The sequence below is a fragment of the Mycetomoellerius zeteki genome, unplaced genomic scaffold, assembly GCF_001594055.1.
Source record: "Mycetomoellerius zeteki isolate Tzet28-1 unplaced genomic scaffold, Tzet1.0 scaffold382, whole genome shotgun sequence".
NCBI classification, from domain to species: Eukaryota; Metazoa; Arthropoda; class Insecta; order Hymenoptera; family Formicidae; genus Mycetomoellerius; species Mycetomoellerius zeteki.
In genome coordinates this window covers 425,140-446,068 of record NW_017257373.1, presented here as the reverse complement: position 1 = coordinate 446,068, position 20,929 = coordinate 425,140, and the positions used below count along the sequence as shown (strand labels likewise).

The window sequence follows — 20,929 nt, the reverse complement described above, 5'->3', positions numbered from 1 at the left end:
AAGACGTTACTATAAACTCTTCTTGGCAATGTAAGTTGAAGTAATAAATTATTCTATTGAATTTATTCTACATCTTTATCTTTTTTACATTATACTTTTTAAATGCATTGTGCATAAATATTAAGTTTTACTTTATTATCTTTGCTTTTCATATATTATATTATATTATAAATAAATGTAATTTAATTGCTATAAATTTAACTATATATTTATAGCGATATTTCAAATAAAGTATTTTATGAGAAATGGATATTAAAAATATTTAGGTTGCTGTTTTAAAAAATTTTCTTGCACACACTGAAAAATAAAAATGATTTTTCTCTCTCGTGTTTTAATTTAGATTATTTATCTTCTTCAAAAGTCTTTTCTCGGTTTTTCTGATATATTATTTTTTGTGGCAACACTGCTGTTGTAAATAAATAAAAGAGATAGATAATATATGGACCGCGAAACAATATGTAATCAAAAGAAATTGTTTCGGAAATTGTCAGATTCAAACATTTCTTTGTCCTAAATAACGTCTGCTAACACTATTTTCGTCCCTTTCAAGCAGAACCCTACCTAGACAATACGATCCAGTAGATTGCCTCGAATTCGCAAGACAGCGTCAAGGCGTTCGAGTAAATCGGAAGGGAAGGAAGAACAGCAGTGGTGACCGGAATAACACACCCTCCAATAAAATTATCGTTCCTCGAAGAATTGGAGAAGTGGTAATTTCGAGATTTTCTATTTTTTCTCCACGGCGAAGTGGAGATGCACGAAATTTCATTTGTCACTTTCTCGAGCGAGGGTGAACCACAAAGCACACAGCCCTTTCGTAGCCACAGTCCTACGTGCATGGCAGTTATCGTGTAAAAATAAAAAAAAAATAGAAAAAAGGAAGAAATAAAAGAAGGATGAGAGCAAGAGAGTCTCGATACGGTGAGAAACTGGGCGTATTATCGTTCACGTAAATGGAATCATTGAAACCACGTGCGCGCCGTACGTTCCGCCGTTCATATATCATCCCGCAGTTTTCTTCCGCCCCGCGATGATCAATCGTGATTATTCGCGTAATATACGGGGTCCGAGCACGCCGTGCGTTCGCACCGTGATTTATTCTTTCGAGCTGTGCTTCGTGCAGAATAATCAGTCTAACCGCACTCTCAAAAGAATTTGTAAACAGGCCGCTGGCTCATCTCCGCATTTTGTGTAGAGTCGCCTTACGCATTTATGCGCTCAATATATATGAAATACTTACCTTTGCGAGTCGATGGTGCATGCACCGGGTTAATTTTCACTCGCATCTCTGATGTGGCTTGAAAAATTAATACGTTGTCTGATGCCAATGCCAGCTACGCTCTCCCTCGACATTTAAGCTTCTCTCGTTCTTCGAGAAAGAGCACTCTCTCTCTCTCTCTCTCTCTCTCTCTCTCTCTCGCGCGCGCGCGCGCAGTATCTCTTCTGGCTTAAAGGGCAGCATCTTAATTTCAGCCTTTTAAGCGAGACTTCAGCGACTAAAATTGCATCTCAGATATGCCTACATCGTGCATAAATATTTATTCCATTAACCATTTAAGGAGTTCATTATTTATCTTAAGACCGATTTTTAAACTATTTTTGAAACGTCACGTTGATAATTAGAATTTCTCTTTGTGTAAATATTAATACGCTGGTTCCATCAACTAAATACGTTAACCAGCTACGCAAAATGTTAAAGATAATTACAAAATGTTCACAAAGAAATTGAGAAATTAGCGAGTAATCTTTATCAAAGATTTATTAAATGTATGAGTATGAATTAAAATGTAAATTTAAATCGTTCTTACAGAGTTCCCTTAAACGTTTGCTAATTTAATATAAACAGTGAGACATCTCCTCAGACATAAAAGCATGACTAAATGTCACAGAGTTTCTGAGTTACTTAAATCGTTCCCTCAGCATGTCCTTCTAATGCGATAATAGTGAGTTGCACACTATTCAATGGCACGTATATAGCCATGTAAGTGCAATTCAATTTCTGCTAGTCTATTCACGCGATAGTGATCGCGCTGGTTCCAATACGTGACCCAATATGTTCGCCGAAGCTTAGAACACCTCGCTCGCTCACATTGAGCTAGACCTATATACACGCAATCTGTCCATTTATTTGTTCTGCCTACACTTCCGAATCGCCGTTGCTATTCCGTAAGTAATAACGCTTTCGATTACATAAGCCACAATAGCGACGAAAATCTAAAATATGATATATACATAATAAAGCCCACTTTAAACAATGTATAATTTATATTATTTCAGAACAGAATTGATTTATAATTTTATATGCCATATATTTTCTTGTAGTAGCACATATAAGTATCTATCTCTTTAAGTTTACGCAACGAAAGAACAAATATAAATCTTCGCTTGAAAAAGAAACTTTCCATTAAATTCATTTAATATTCCAAGAGCGAGATAAAAAAAATAACAGACTTGTCTCTAATTGGAATCATAAAGTAAAAAAAATTAGAGAAAGTTTTAATTACAAGTTACATATGTAACATTAAAGAATTTTACGAAACAAATAATCCTCCACGTGTTTTGTACTTACATAATTTTTTTAATTAAAATGTAGGTGATAAAAGTGCAAACAGAATACGCTGTAAATTTGAAAACAATAAATGTTTATTTAACAATTATAACGCAAGGCGAGAAGTGACCTGGGTTAAGCGTTTTACCGTCGTATATCACACTTAGGTTTCTTGATGCCCTCAGTAGTGCCCGTAACCGCCGTATGTACCTCCGTGATGGTTATTACCGCCGGAGTTGTGGACGTGAGCAAAAAATCCTCCGTGCGGATCAGCGTGGTAGGTCACGATTCTGGTGTTACCGCCCGGTTCCTTGATGGTATACTCGCCGATAATCTTTTTTCCTGCGAATGAAAAACTGCTCTTGCACCAATACACGATAAATATTATAGATTGTTATCATGATCGTGCATTAATTATAGAAAATTAAACGGATGTGTCATCGATATTATAATATCTGTATATTATGTTACGTCAATATGATTACCGCCGCGATGTTTAATTAAAATGGAGCGCACCGAGGCATACCGCCGTGTAATTTGATCCCGTCATTTATAATCTTTAATTACCGACACGGCTATGCAAAAATAAAAAAATGAGTGTCGAGAAAAAAAACACTGTGTCGATAAGTTTAAAGCGCTCTACGCTCGGCTTATTGTGATTCAGAGTTGCGCTTTCGAATATCTACCCATCTAGGTGAAGATCCGCCAAACAAACTTTTATCGAAATTTTTCAGAAACTTTCGGTAACATTTAAACCATCACAAAATTTTCCACGTTGTTGCGGGAGCATCGTAAAAAATTCAGCAACTCTTTGCATGATTACATAAATTTTAATAGGTTTGATGCTGAATAACTTACGAAGTCCAATTTATTGTGAAAAAGCGACTGAAATATAATAATCAACATAATACATTAAATAATATTTACTCTCTTAAACTTGTATTGACTACAGATGATAAGTTAATTTATTTAGGAGATAGATTTTAGCCAAGTAAATATATGCCATACACACACACTGGATACGTAAGCATTACACAAAATTTATAGAAAATATAACAATATGCATTCATTGGTTTGTAAAGATAAATTAACGAATCTGATTTACATCATCACTTGAAAATAGAACATTTAGACGAATTAACCCATTAAGGACCAAGACAAATTTTTTTTCTCAAAATTTAAAATCCTTTTAATGGCAAATTATTATGTCCTTAAAGACTTGCCAAAAATTGTGCATCCCGAAGTTGACCTATTTTTTTGGTCGAAAAATCGACCAGCGATTCTTAATGGGTTAATTAAAAAAGAGAAAGAAGAAAATAAATTCAGTTCGATATGGGACTTATTTTACAGCAATAAACAACGTGGAAATAACATGCAACATTTGTACAATGGAAAATAAAGCAATATTCGAGACAATGTTAGAAAAACATTTCATAGATAAGTGTACTTAACATTTTTTCAAAAATTGATTAAAATATTAAAGAATGTAAAATTGATAACGACAGTTAAGTATTTAAAAAATTATGCATTTTGCCTACACATTCTTTTAAAACAACTTTATGTTTCTTTACACCAATTGATTCATCTCATTATTTTACAAAATTGTATAATTTGATTTAAAAAAGTGCAAATAATCTTTATATCAATTTGGCGCCTCCACCTAGAAAAAAACGATGTGATTAAAATACGTCTCTCTTTATATCATGCAACTTTTTTTAGAATGTTTTTTGATAAAATTACATACTTTCGAAATATTTTCTTGTTAAAAATAAAATGAATCATCTGGTATATATATTCGTATTATGTGTGTAAATATATATAAAATATATTAATTTACATATACAAAAATAAACAGAAGAAGACAAACAGATTCCAGTTCGTCACTGGATACGTAGACATTTCGTAAAATTTACGGAAAATATTGTAACATGCGCTCATTGTTTTGTAATAATAAATTATGCAAACAGAGATCTGATTTATATCACCACTTGAAAATAAAACATTCAGACAAATTAACAGAAAAAGAGAAGATAGAAGATAAATTCAGTTGGGTGTGAGATTACTTCGCATCAAAAACAGATATGGAGGCAGCATGCAATATCTGCACAATGTATAATACAGAAATATTCGAGACAAATTTAAAAATACACTTAAAATTAATCCATAATGGTAAGTGTATTTAATGTGTATTAAAAAATTGGTTAAAGTATTGAAGAACATAAAATTGATAGTGATAACATAATCAATAGCTAATTAAAATGTAACGGATACAAATGTTAACAAATTTTCTACGTGTTTAAATAAATATAATACAAAAGTTTGTATAAATACTTGTATTATATGTATATATTTAATAAGATTTTAATCATACTATTATATATTTTATATGTATATGTGTGTGTGTGTGTGTGTGTGTGTGTGTGTGTGTGTGTTATGTGTAAATATAAAAATATTTATATAAATATTTTTATACAAGTGTGTGTATATACTCGTATACAAAGACACACATTATACATATACCTACATATACACCATAAAGAATATTTGATACTTATAGTTGATATCATTTAAATCTTATAAGGCACAAAAAAAACAAAGTTTAATTCATTATGTTATTAAATGCACACTGTTATTCAAAAGCACTATTAAGTAAATTTATAAAATTTAATTTTAAATATTTTAATTAAAATTTAAACCTTAAACTAAATTTTAACTCATTGATGTAATAATTTTAGATTTTTCAAATAATATGATTCACGCTTTGAATGTTCTGTTCGTAATTAACTTTTCTTTTGTTTCTGAATTTCTATAAAAATTTCACGAATGTTTTAGATACAATTAAAATATTTATAATAGAACAACTCACGAAACGGTATCATTTCAATCAAAAATGTTTTCCAAAAAATTTATAACAGATTGCCCAATCGACGTACATTCGAAAATTTAAAAAAATGAAAAAGAAAAGCTGAGATAAATTTTATTATTCCATTTCTGTTGAAACAAAAATTATCACAGATCTATATAACTTTGTATTAAAAAATAATATTTTTTCTATTATACGCACAAAACGTAGAATTAATTTTTTTAAGCTAAAAGATGCATAAATGTTTACATAAAACCAATATTCTGAGAGTGAGACCACAAGCCTTTGCATAACGCATAATGCATAAAGCATAAGAGAATCAACCAGTCAGAATCTTTTCTTTCATGAAATAAAAAATTTTGATTAGTTAATTCTCTTACACTTTATGTATTATGCGTTATGCAAAGATCTGTGCTCCTGCCTTTAAGAAGTGTTTTTATTTTACAGAAAAAAATTCTTAAAAGTGATTTTAAAGTACCAGGCTAAGCTAGAAACCCTCCTTAAAACCATATTTTGACCTAATAACAAAATGCATAATTAAAACTATTTTCTCCATCTCATTTCTAACTCCTTTAATCACTCTATACATATAAAAATGTAGGAAAAGCAGTACCAGTTCAGAAATTGATACAGATGACGCGAGCAGCGATACAAATAGAGATATACTCGTAACTATAAAGAGAGCGAAATACCAAAAAGACTCACTAACTTCATGTAACAATTTGTATGAAAACACAAAAGAAAGACATGTTCTTAATAAGTAATTATTCGTTTTACATTTATTATACTATATGTATATGTATATAAATAAATCTTATTAATTAAACATAGCCTTTTCTTTATAAACACTCCATAGTTTGTATTACGTTATGTGAAACATTTATTTACTAAGTATTTCATTAATGCAGATCCGAATCGTGCATTCCAAACTCAATTCAGACCGCTATATGGAATGCTCTCACCATAAAGATCTGGATGAATATAATAATATAATCTCTTGTGAATCTTGTAATGAAATAAACTTTGACTTCCACAAAATTAATTTATATATTATATAAGTTATTCTTGTGTGTGTCATATTTAATATATTAACTATTGCATTGACGGATTCTTCTGCAGACTCGTGTAATATTACACAAGAATTATTAGCTTCTCTTGACATAATTTTGCAAATATTTTGTTTCTAATAATAGAAATATTATAAATATTTTGTTTTATCTAATAAATTATTATAAATCTATTGAAGAAATAAATAAATAGATTAATTTCTTTAAAAGATTTATAATAATTTATTAGACATAAATAGTTACTAAATGATAAATTCGAATAAATTATTAATGTTTTGTGTATTCCAAATATATAATAAATTCCAAGCATATAGACGTATTAAATAAATTTTTAATAACATGCTATAGATTAAATACAAACAGCCTGTAAAAATTTATTTAACATGTCTGTAATTACATTATATGTTAAAATATTTGTATAAATCATTTTATTCTTTCTTAATAAAATTTATAATAAATATTTACATTTATAATTATAATTTAACCTTTTAATACTTTGCAAATGTTTTGCCATTACAATGTTACATAAATTAGGGATATGTCTTACCATCTCTGTGCTCTTTCTGTCCATGATAATCGCCAGTGTGATGATCCTCGACTCCATACGCGAATTCGTACTTGGGATGTGCAATGTAGTCTACATGATGATGACCGTGCTTATCATGGACAACCAATTCGTGTCCAGGCCCTACAACTGGTCCATGAAAGTGTGCGAAACTATGAGCATGCCCTGCCAATCCACTTTGAATCGCTGCAAGGGCCAATACGGCCAATAACAGGGCAAGCTGCCGACAAATTGTTGCCATTTACATGTGCTCTTGCGCAAAGCAAGAACGAAGTTTAGGATTCTGTATTCAAAAGCATTTTCTTCTACGACTAACTGTAAGTGAGAACTTTTTACTTCATGGATTACGAGATAATTGTGATAAATGAGTTATTATGATCTAATATAAAAAGCTCACATCAGTTTAATATTTAATAAAAAAAAGTTGCTGCAAAATGAAATGTATAAAACATTAGTATTGCACATTAAAAGCATATAGAATGCAAAAAAATCGAGGCTTTTCTATTTAAAACAGTTACAAGAGTTAACAAGAAATTAACTTTTTATGATTAGCGTTGATAGGAAAATTTATGTAAAAGAATTTTATCATTTAAAAAATGTTGTATAGCATTAAAAATTAAATGGAGTTAAAACTATATATATACATATGTGTGTTATAAAATGGGACTATAATAACTAACTAAGAACATACCAAATTTTAACGGTTACAGACCTTCGTGTTCATTCTTCTGATGCTTGCACCTGACTCCTAAAATACGAATGATACTTTTGTCGATACCGATAGAAGTTTATATAGCGCACACCGATGTTTCTTTTTGCCAGGAGAATTTCGCCACCACTATTTAGGACGTACAGAACGGTCCCTGTGAATGACAAAAACACGACGTGAACCAATCGCTTTCCTATGCATAAGATTGGGCACTCCTGCGATGAAACGCTGCTACAGCGAGCCACGCATGTGGATACCCGTCCCGTTGAAACATCGATTTTGCTCTATCGATTGCGCTACGGAAGTTTTTTCCCAAAAGTCTCGAAATGGTTGACTTTCATTAGCAATCATAGCGGAGTATCGAAGCACACAATCGGCAATATTTGAATACAATAATGGATTATTTGAAACCATAAAAAATTAACTTTTTCAGTATACATATACCTACATGTCTTCTTGTGTGTTTCTTCGAGAAATCTGAATTTTTTGTTTGTCTCTATACAATTATAGGCGGGAGAGGGTTTGATGTTTTTAAAATAAATATTTACAATTGAAGATATTGTAAGTGGATAGATTAAACAGTGACAGAAATTTACAACAAATTTATTTATTATTTTTATAATACTTTTATAACATTAAATGATTAATTAATAAAGGAAAGTCACCGATATTGATACAGGTCTTCTAAAAAGATACCTCCCTTATTTCTCGGAAACTAATTATTACACTTTATTAAAACTTGTATTGATTATTTTATTATTAAAACTTTATAAAAACATGATCTGTTTTAATTATTGAAAAATTGAGGATGTTATAAAAACTGCTACATTATTATCTGATAAAAGATACTTCCTAATTTGTACTATGTTTCTAAAGTTTTATTTGTAGCTTTTGTTTAAGAACTATTATTTAAAAACAAAGTGATCGATGATCTTCCTCTATAATTTTAATAAATATTGATCTTTTGTAAAATAAATTTTTATTCAGAATAAATATCTACGCGTTTATTAAAGGTTTGTTCTGCAGATTTGCTTTAGTAATAATCTTCGTGTGACAAACACACACACACAGAGTAAATCATCAGTTACAATTTTTGGATATAAATCAACGATTAGTGATTAAAATTAGTGATTTAGAAAAGATTGAATGACGCACAGCAATTAGTTTTCTGCGATAAAAATGAAAGTAATCGATAATTAAATGACCACGAGCTACTATCATTAGTTTAATAGCTATCGTCGTCTTCCAAATCGCAACGACTAGCTTCATTATCGGAAAATTTCTCTCGCGCGGCGCGTAACAATAACCTATTTACACTACAAATACGTTACACGTGTAACGCGCACCATGATGAAATTCAAGCATGTGATACGCTTGATATCAGAGATTTAACCTTCTCATCCGTAACTCCGTTGCTTCCGTGTCGGCGGAAAGGCAAAGTAAACGCGCGTTATGAGCGTATCCGATACGCCAAATAAAGTCAAGCTCTCCGATATCAGCGGTTCGGATTGTGTGAGGTAAAGAGAGACCGTTTCAATCACCGTTTGTCAAAAAAATTGAGCTTCGATTATTACGTGTATATCTGCAAAGTGATCTGCGATTTCGCTAATTGCGAAAGGAATTACAGGCAGAAGTGCAGTGTTTCTCGCGGAAGGTCCCGATGGAACTTTGATATCGAGTAGATTTCAGATTTAGGAATCCCTGAAATCGTTTAAAAAAGAGCAGTCTCATATAGTTAATTCGTAATCTGTCCATTTGCTTTAGTAACAACTGTATCGACCCGTACTGAACGTCGCTATGCGCACTCATATTATACGGGAGCACATCGTATCGTATTAATAATATCCGGTTTATGTTTTCTTCGTATATAACTTAATCTAATTTATATCGTGATTCCGTCGATGTTCATAATTTTGATCGATTGAGTACCTAAGAGAGGGATTAATGATAATTATATTTAATAAAGCGAGATTGTGAAACAGCAGATTTACTTAACGTTAAGTACACTCGAGTGCTCGATTTCAAGCAAGATAGTTTAAAGCTTCAAATCACTCATCGCAAATATATAAAATTATGATGACAGAAACGAAAAATTAATCTCGCATTAATCTTACGCTTCTAACTTATAGGATAACTCCGGTATTTACGTCTTAGCTTGCTGTTCCAATTAGCAGCGTATAAATAACAAGGATCTTGCAACAGATTGACAATCGCACAACAGTAAGAGACCACAAGCAATATGTTTGGCATCACGGCGGCTTTGTATGGACAATAAGATATTGGAGGTATCCATTTGCTGTCAAGGCACGGAAATGACGGTGCTCTCGAATGGTTCTAAATCAAACAGGTATAGTAGAGTCCTTGTATTTTTCTCATCATAAAGTCACGTGAACTTGACATCATGTTCATGAATGCGTGACAATCTTGACAATTACAAATAGCATCTTCCGTTGACGTGTCGCCTCGCACAATCAGCGTAATCGACATGTAGGTGCGCGGCATTATCTAAGCTATCAGTCTCATACGCAGATTAACGTCTCCAAGACAGATTACGTCGTATCTGATCTTGCCTATACGTGATCTTATCGATCTGTTGAAACGTACTGTTATTTTCCCTTATATTTTTTATCTACACATTCTCTTTATGCCAGTCCATTTCCATTCTCTGAAGTTTAACAGTGAATGAGAGGGCGTGTCTAACATCCTAAAATATGTTCTTAAAAATATACCTTCTTATCTCGAAGAAATAATAATTGTATCTCCATAGAATCATCAGGCGTTTTTACAAGATTTGATGACTTTACATGGATAAATTATATTCTATAACTTTAATATATCTAGAAATCTTTTCTTACTTATTTCATCGTTTGAAGAGTTGAGAATTTATGAGCATAATATAGTAACCACCCGAAAGGGTAACATACATAGGTAAGGATATATGTAGCGGGAGCGTGAACCGTTCATTAACATACTCCATTCTACGTCAGCGAAGGTTCAAAGAGAATACGGAGGCACGTAAAGACCTATATGGCACTGGTTCTCGTGGTTCTTACTCAAACTACTGCGCTTGATGAGCAATCGTAATATCTAAGTTAAAATCATATACCTTGGACGGTACAGCGGGCACTAGAGGAACATCAATTATGCTAATAAGTCCTCACCGCAGTCTTCGATGCGACAATTTTGAGCAAATCTAGCTGGAAAGATACCACGACATATAATTCAACGTGCACAGTTGAGTTAGATATGTAAAATTATGTATAAAATCTCCATTTTTCTTTTAGAACGAACTGTTTTTGCATGCAATATGTAATAGCGTTTATGTAGCTGGTAGAAGCGAAAAGCGTAATTATTTCTATAAATGATGAAACGTGTTACATTTACAAAACTTTTGTAACAGTCCATGATTACTTAGCTCGTTAATAACTATTATTTGTTTATGATGATAATAATTCAACCCGTTGTTAGTTGAAACCGAGGGCAAGGATTAGGTATAAGCTCGGAAATGTTGCGAAACATGAAACCCTGGCTGCTCGCTTCAGGAAATTCAACGTTTCTATCACAGCGCTGGCCCCTATTCCTATATACTGTAGTCTCCGCTAAGAGAACTTAATAGAAATTGTCGAAGCGTTTAGGCAATGCGATTATCCGCATTAGAAACCGTCGAGATTGACAACGGAATTGGCGATGAAATTGACAACAAAATTAGCAAAGCCAATAGCACAATGACTAACCGATCTCCTTGTAAAACGACCAATCCGTTCGTCGTTATTGTTCAACGAGAGGATACAAAATTTTGGCTTCAGTCCTTTCACCCTCGCCACGCCACGTCGTTTCCCCTGCTTTGCACTTCCTTCGTCTTTCTGCGATGCCATCATAGTTGGTCCGTCCCGTTGCTGACTCGAGAGGTCGAGTGTACGCGGGAACGTGATTGGATAAAAACATGTTGCGGCGTGCTGATGAGAGAGATCGGCCAACTTTGCTGCATTCGGTCAGCAGAAACCGAGCAAGTAGCTCCCACTCGTTTTGATAAAACGAGATCACGCGATTGCGGTAAAACCAGGAATGAATTCTAAAGGAGAATCCGTTTCGAAAATTATAAAGAAGTAGGTGATTGATATTTCTACATCGATATAACCTTGATGTAGAAATTATGTTTATTAGTCTCATATTTTACTTGTATATGATTATTACCAAGCATCGAGATTCGCTTTGCTCGAAAAGAAGTTTCTTTTTCTTAATTTATCCTTGTCGGTCTAAATTTCACTTATATTTCACTGTTTATATTTTTTTCTATAAACTTGAAGTTTGTCTTTTCTCTTAATGAAAAATGTTTAATTCTAATAATTAATACAACGTTTGTTATTAAAAATTAGAAAGACGCGAATTGAAATTAAACGAAGATATTTATGGATGCGCAATAATTAATGTACATTAGGTTATAAATTACGTAATAACATTTTTTATTAATATGCACAATATATTTTTATCTACTGTAAAGAGATAAAATATTAACAACTTATAAGAATAATATTTCAACAACACATATAATTCACAGAACATAAAAATAAGCATTTAACAATATATTGGCTACGATCGAATTTGTACAGAATGCGTTTACAACATTATAACATTTTTGTTAGTCACCTTTAATTTCTTCATTAATCATTTTATCAATAGTTGTTCATTATGATATCTTTTTCAACTATCGATGTTTATGGTCACCATATGTACCACCTGAATGATTATTCCTGCAATAATTATGAATTTCAGCATAAAACCCACCGTGAGGATCAGCATGATATTTTACACTCCTGATATTGCCACTAGGCTCATGGATGTGATATTCGCCCTCAACATGTTTGCCTATGATTCGCATCATAAGCAAGATAATTAATATTTACATATTTGATTGGAATTGATAATGTCTAGTAATATTAGCTTTTATTATGCATTTATGACTATTTGCTCCATAAAAATATGATGTTTTCTTTATTTCAAAAGTGACATAACTAAAAAATGTGGCTTTGAAGTTATTACTGTTAATGAATTAAGTAAATCTATTCAATCATAGTTTATCAAAAATAAACTAATTTAACTTTATTTAAAAAATCATCACGAGAATCAAAAAGAATAACGTTAAAAAGTCATCACAACTCAAAATGCTAGATTTTTAAGAGTTGTGAAATGAAAATGACAAAAATTACGTTTAATTGTGTTAAGAATATATTCTTTTTGCCAATACCATTTGATTAGTCAATCATTTATTAAGTTAAAAAATAATTTTTCTTTTTTTCTGAGAAATTTAATTTTTTGAATTATGTTATTTTTGAAATAAGAAAATGATATTGTAGAATTATCCAAATGTTTTAAAATTACATAAAATTGCAAAGAGAGGAAAAGATATAAAAAGATTTTTTTTAATGAATTTAAAATGTTTAAATAGTTTTTCCGCGCGGCAATAAGAAAGTGAAGACTTGTCTCGAAGGGAGCAATGGTGCTGTTTGTGATATTTATTGAAGTAATTAAGGAGTGTTACTCGCGTACATGCGGAGCTGAGATAAGAATGGTATTTAGACTGAATGAAGATATAATAGAAACTCGTGTATCTCTCCATACGTTCCAATTAAATTCGCGTTTACGCAGGCAGTTACACGTTTTCCAAGTACGCCGTATCGGAACAGCTTTCCTGTAAGCTCCGTGCATTTCATTCGCCAGCTTTGCCAGAGAGCTTCCCAACGAATGCGTAATAAACTTCTATATTCTCTCTCGTATCAGTCACAATTAAATTTAACAGGCGTACGTCGAATACCAACGAGCGCGACGGGGTTCTCACGTTTTTGCGAAAAGCACACTAGAAAAGTGACGGATGTATCCACAACGGGTCGTAACGCACGAGAGTAAGAAACGAACTTGGCCCTTCCTAGGTTCTAATTAAGAGCAGGTATCCAATTACTTCGAGATTCTAATTAAGAGCGCGAGATCGAATTACATTTCACTGCCTCGCTGGCTCTGGATCAGTATTGCGATACATCAGGGTTGCTATATGAATACTTTGTCAATGTAAAAGGCATTAATGCTACAAATACGTGATATTAGAAGAAAAAAGATAATTTTTAATTAAAAATTAATTTTCAAATTGACATTATCAATATCAATCTTTGGTAAATTTAACAGATACAGAGATTTTCATTTAATGTATCAGGCTCTGCAAAAAGTGAATCAAATTAAATTTATACTTAATAAAGATGAATGTTATATATTACGTATAAAACAATTTATTAAGGTCAATATTCATATTTAACAATTTTTAATTTAAATAAAAATTTTCTTATATTATCAATTATTTGTTTAAAGATGATTTAGATTTAGATTCTAAAGTGCTAAATTTTTTGTATATTACATACTTTATATACAATATAGAAAAATCTATAATTTTTCATAATTTTGTCATTTTGTTAAAAAATACATGTAACATTCTCAAAAAGAAGCTGTTATTTCATTCGGCGTACCGACATAACGCGTGATAACGATATTAATATAATATAAAAGTTGTTAAGCGCTAAAGCCTTAGAGAATATTGAGGATACTCCTATATCTACACTCATCGTCACGGTGTTCCTTCTGTCCGTGATGATCTTTAGTATGGTGATCGTCTATGCCATAGGAATATTTATACTTTGGATAAGCCTTGTAATCATGATGATGATGTCCGTGTTTATCTTCCTAAATTATCTTCTCGTGATGGCCTGTTACTGGCCCAACAAAATGATGATACGAGTACGCGTGATCATGACCGTGTCCATTGCGATCTATATATTCGCGATCTGTTCCCCGCCATTGTCTTCCTCTATTAATTGATTTTATAAAAAATTATTATATTTCTCAGATCTTTTTAAATAATCAATGGAAATAAATAATCATTGTAATTTAAACAAAATTAAGCCTAATTTAAGCAGCAGTTTATAACATATGAGAGTATCAAGACGAATGTACGCGGATCGATAAACCTTTCACCAATGCGCGTAATTACCTTCTCGAGTGACCGATTCCATGAATTAAGCGAGAGAGACACTCACCCACCGCATTTTCCTCGTACATCCTGGGGAAGCTCTTAACAACGACAGCGACGAAGACGACGCAGACAATCAATTTCTGCAAAGCGAGGAGGGACATTCGAGTCCGACAACGCCGCCCGTGAAGTACTGTTCGCTGTTAAAGGTAAATTGGTGGCCGCGAATAATTGGAAAAGTTAATCTCTTAAATCTAATCGAGGGGGAAAGAGAGGGAAAGCGAGAGGGTGAAAGAGAGAGAGAGGAAGGAAACCGAAATGCAGGAAGCAAAATTCATTTTCATTGCATCGACCGACGATGCGGTGTGTGGGTGGTAGTGTAGTAGAAAATTACCGAAAAAAAGCTCTACCATTATTCTTCCGTTTCCGAATATGTGTGCCAGAACGGACTCACCGAGACGCTTTTACCGCCCACATAAAGACCTCTGAAACACTCCGCGCTCGCTAGTTTACGGTCACGACTGCGTGATACTTTGTTCAGCGCGCAGCCTGGACTCCGGCGATTCGTTTTATGGAGGCATTTCGCCCTACGGGTCGATGAGATCGGCGAAACTTGAAATTGGATCGATCATCCGAAGTTTGAGGTCGGAATCGCGTCTTTGCCTGCGGCCAGATAAAGTGCTGAGCCCTTCGTGTTATTCTTCACGTTATACGTTGTAGTTCTTTGCTCGAGCGTATCATGAAAGGTTAATATCCGTCCACTTCCCGCAAATTGGATATCAAAGAGAGAGAAGAGAGAGAGAGAGAGAGGGGGGGGATTTGGATCTCTTCGCGATAAATGCGCCGTTCAGGAAATTCCTAGCTTCACTTGAAATAAGTAGTTTTATTAAAATCTTTTGTAGTGGAATATCTTCTTTTTCAATATTCTGTTACATTTATATAATATTGCTTTAAATTATAGTATATTAATTTTCAATTGATCTCTTGCTTTTACCTTAATACGATTAATATTCTTTCCAATATTCAATCCGTAAAATAAAAAAGGAAGAAATATTATATGCTGTGCGTAAGCTGAAGCGAAAGATCGATAAGTCTTCGTTATAAGGCTTTATTATAACGTTTTATGAAGATGGATAGTATGCAGCCTTTTCTCACTAAAAAGGCTATTGTACAACGATATCTTCTTAAGTTCCTATTGGATGGTATACTTTAATCTCAAAAGAAATTATTGCAGTGCAAAAACAAAGACATTAATAATTTTAATTAACAATATCTTGTTGTCTTAGTTATAATAAAATATTTTATATGATTTGATTTCAAAACAATGCAACAGCATTGTTGACGTAAAATTTTCTGAAATCTACTTACATTATTCAGAATTAATAATTGCTCAATTAACGTTAATGTTTTATTCTTCTTACAATTTCAATTATAATGTAGTATTATAAAAGTAGATAAACGTGATCGGACATTTACCTATATATTATATAATATATCCGAACATTTACACAAACCTTTATTTGTTTATCTTATTAATCTCACATGCTTTTTTAAATATAATATATAATTTAATTATAATCTTTAAATATAATTAAATTATAATATTGAAATAAAAAAAAAGCATTTGAGATTAATAATAATAAATTTTGTGTAAGTATCCGGATATATAATAAATACCTGTCACTGGGACGTTTACTTGCAAAATTCTAATATAATTATCATTTAAATATTATAATTCATAATGCAATCGGAGATTTTAATACTCCACCATTCATAACGGTAAAATATTGTATTTTCGTTTTAATCGTTATATAATCGTTACATAATGATCGCGTATTACGTGTGTATGTGTGAACTAAAAATTACTTCTCGCCCGGTGCAACTCGCTCGCAGTGTAACGCTTTCCACGCTAATACTTTCCGGGATGCGCAATTATTTCGACGTCAACGGCGTAACGCGCTCACAAAAGATGCAACACCTTCCACAATTTTGTTCACAAGAATACGTAATTATAAGCGACGTGTGCATGCCTTCGTCCGACCTATTACAACACGAATTTCCGTTCTACCAAAGCGCCCCAGTAATATTCCCTACTGCATTGCTTATACGGTCCCGCGGCGTATCAATTTACAATATCGAATACCGCGCTATCGACTTTAGTTTACCTACACAAAGGCCATGTTTCTTCCTTAACGAAAACCGCCAATGGACTACCTCCGGATCGAAAGGAACGGAATCGTTTTATAGCGGCGGCCACCCCCGGACAGGCAAAAACGATCCCTTTTAACCATTAATTCGTTTGTCGTACCCTGCGGTTGGTCCCCGATACCGCACAGTAAGAGGTGTAACCAGTCGGGTCGTAGAAATGATAATAATTCTTTGAAACAACGCCATGGTACGACCCCAATGTTCGTCACTGCCAGACATGAATTGGCGTCGCGATTTTACGACCGGGAAAGCAATGGTTCGGAAATAATAAATGTATAATGTGATATGTACTAATTTTTACGTTCTATTTCTACTTGATCCATTAGCTTTTCTTAAACTATCAAAAATAAATAGAAGATTTAGATATAAATTTTTAGAAGAGTACGCTTTTTAAAATCTCTGCTTTTCGTGAAACATGAAAAAATAACAAATACAAGATTTAAGACAATTCGTTCTTATTAAAAGTCGTATGATTTAAAATGATTGAACGAAAAATTAAAGTTACAAAATCTTCAGTTGTTAAATAATTCTTTGAATATAGTTGGATAACAATATTACAACATTAAATGAGAATTTGGTTTCTATCTCTCTTCTTCTTTCTCCTTCACTTTCTGTCTGACGTGTACATTGATGGAATGTAAACAATGAGATTGTATGTCAAACACTTCCTTTACTGTCATAATTAACAATATCTTTTATGAAGGCGATGAGTTCCGAGCATAATTATTCAGGAGCTTGTCGATAATTTTTGATTGAAGTGGCTAATTATTTTCTCTTTCGCACATTTGAGAAATATCCGTGACACAGGATAAATTTTGAAATGAAGGCAGTAATGAGAAGTAAAATCTATTTTTGAAATATCATTGACATAATGCAAATTAATTAAAACATAAATGAGCGTTTAATTAATGTAATAATATTTAGATAATATTAATTAATTTTTAATATTAATTAAATATTACTTTTATTCAGTTTTTGATATTAATTTATTATTAATTACTGAAAAAAGATCCTAGGATTTCAGAGGAAATGTATTTAATTTATATTAGAGTTGTACTATTGATTATATTTATCCTACTAAAGCTTGCGCGTATGAATCTAATTTTAAATTAACAATTGTAAAAGTTACTTCCTTCATTTATAATTTGAGTCTTTTTGGCACAAATAAAATTTTACTCTCAAATTTTTTCGTAATAAAGAGGGGATGGCAGTATTTGATTTCGTTATTTCTGAGTTATACATTTTTAAACGATTTTCCATTTTTTCCTCATTTTTGTTCAAATTTTTATGTATATTGTTATATTAAAATTTTAATATTTGTGTTAAAAATATTTGGTAATATAATGGAAATGTTGAAAAGTAATCCTGAATTTTTCCACCTTTTAAAGCTTAGAATAATAAAAAAAACTTGGATTGAATAAAAAAAATTTGGATTACAGACACAGAGAGGGAATAAAAATTACTAAAAATATAATTGCAGACGAAGAGTTAAATATAAAGAAAACATTAATATCTCTGTTATACATAATTGTATATACGCTAATTATATTTACCTAAAAAAAATGTGTACCTATTTAATTTTAGTAGTGAGTTCCGTTTACTTTTTGGTATTTTCCGAAACATGCAGCTGTGGCTTCGACACCTTGTGAAATTACTGCTCGCTACGGCAATTGCCGAAATAGTCAATCAACATTTTTCATTCGTGTTGCTGTAAAAGTAGCGCAATCGCGGCCACAGCGGATTAGAGATTTTTGCTCGTTCTCTCATTGGGAGCACGGAGAAAGTGCGCGTGGATTTTTTGATTACTCGGCTCGTTCTTGTACGCGCTGCGCAATTTTCCGCTGACATCATTCCGCTCGAAACTGTGTAAAATTCAGAGGCGGTAGTCAAATCAGTTAATTTATAGCGTGATAGTCGCGAGAGCAGGAATAACAAGCAATATTACTTACATCCAATGAATATGCATTTCGCGCCACGCGTTAATCTTACTTCAAGATTTTATTATTCGTATTGCGCATTACACAGCATACAAATTAATTATTCACTATGAGAACTACCGTTAACGACGTACGAAATAATATGTAGTTCATAATTATACTACCAGATGTATATTGCAAACAGAATAATCACGATCAAGGAGCAGATTATCGAATTGGAAGGCAGAACTGAATCTACAAAATATTACATGGATTATACAGTGTTTAATGAAAGGGAGAATTTCAAATCAACGGATAGACTTTTTCCGTGTTATTATACTCAAATAGTTATTATACTGAAATATTTTCGTGTGAGATAATTGAAAACATTTAATTGTTTGGAGAAAGTACTTGAATATAAGTATAAATTTGCAAGGAGAGAGAGGTATTTTCTACGCAAAATTAGATATATTAGTTTGCTTGGATTTGTTAGTACTTTATTTGGAAATTACAGGTAATTGCTATTTAACGAAATGAACGTAATTTCGAGTTAAGTAACAGCTCTCGCGTTTGTTGGTTGTATAATTTTATTTCCTGAAAGTGATAAATTTTATACTAAAAATACACGTTAGTTAATTTAACTAAATTAAGTTGAAGTTAATAGTTTATAAAATTAATTTAGTTAAAAGTTGAAAGTTAAATGAACAAAGAGCTAACTTAGTTAAAGTTATATTAAAATTGAATTAATTCAAGTTAAATAAAAAGTAAATTTTGAAAAACATTATTTTTTTATTAAATCAGAATATACTAATTTTTCTTAAAATCAGATTACTTTAAATAACAAAATAATTACAATATAGATCAGATAAATTTAATGTTTTATTTTTAAATTATATGAAATAACAAAGATATTTCTTGTGTAATAAAAAACTATTTTTTAAATATTTTTATATGAGTATTTTTATATTTTGATATTTGTATATTACACAAGAAAAATAAAATGTAATTTTTAAAAATACAAGTAATTTTGTATTTCTCGTTGTGCTGGCTATGCTTACACGTTCTTTGAAAATTATACATAAATAAAGAGTTTTTATTCTTTCTTTATCGTTCATTGAATGAAACAAGAATAGCATGACACAATTGCACTAATAGCGTTCGCTAAATACAGATCCAATTCACGTTTAACTTTGGGCGAGCTTTTATCACACAATCATTTAGCTTTTTTCTAAATTAATTCTCTAACGTTTAAGATTATTTATAGAGAATGATATTGGCATTTAGAGAGATAAAACAATTTAAAAAGAAGAAGAATAATAAATTAAAATAACTAAATTATTTAAAAATAAATTAATTTAAAATTAATTAAATTACGTTAAAAGTTATTAAATTTTTAACATTTTATTTAATTTTAACTTATTGACTATCTATTATCCAATCCCGATTAAAAGTAGAATAAACCTAAATTATCTATATTCTCTAATTATATAATAGGTTGATGGCCAGATGTGTATTACGTACATTGAATGTTTTTATTATTAACAAAACAACGAATTAGAAAATAATAATGTATCGTTACAAGAGTTTTTTTTCTTTCAACATTATTTTATATATATATATACTTTGATAAATAATACATATAAAACCGTTATTGAGGTTACACATAACCGCAGAGTTATGAACATATATTGCACTTTTTATTTTAACTTAATATAACTGCACTATGTTACGATATTTTATTAAGAAAAATCTATCGTTTACATCTAAAAATAGATTTATTGGCGAAAGCTTCACATTTTAATTATAAATACAAATAGCTTTCATGAAAGGTTAACTATGTAATTATATGAAATAGTCTACCAAAGGGAACAAGACGGCTGAATAACTATTTGAATTTGAAAATGCGAAAAAAATATTACGAACAATCTAAAAAAAATGACAGTAAAGAAAAAGATCATTTATATCGTATATGTATTTTTTTAAATTACATAATTAATATTCTCATATATTTTCAAATTTACGAAAGTTATTCAGACATTTT

General features: G+C 31.4%; 1 protein-coding gene and 1 pseudogene across 1 annotated transcript; both read right to left on the bottom strand.

Moving 5' to 3' along the window:
* Nucleotides 1-2,711: 2,711 nt before the first annotated feature.
* LOC108726054 (cuticle protein 19-like) lies at nucleotides 2,712-7,284 on the bottom strand (annotated as a pseudogene).
* A 5,173-nt stretch (nucleotides 7,285-12,457) lies between these two features.
* CPR11 (cuticular protein 11) lies at nucleotides 12,458-14,928 on the bottom strand. The gene is given in 3 exon segments (XM_073512043.1): nucleotides 12,458-12,618; nucleotides 14,355-14,602; nucleotides 14,828-14,928. Coding segments are annotated over 3 exon segments (510 nt in total).
* Between the last annotated feature and the right edge of the window lie 6,001 nt (nucleotides 14,929-20,929).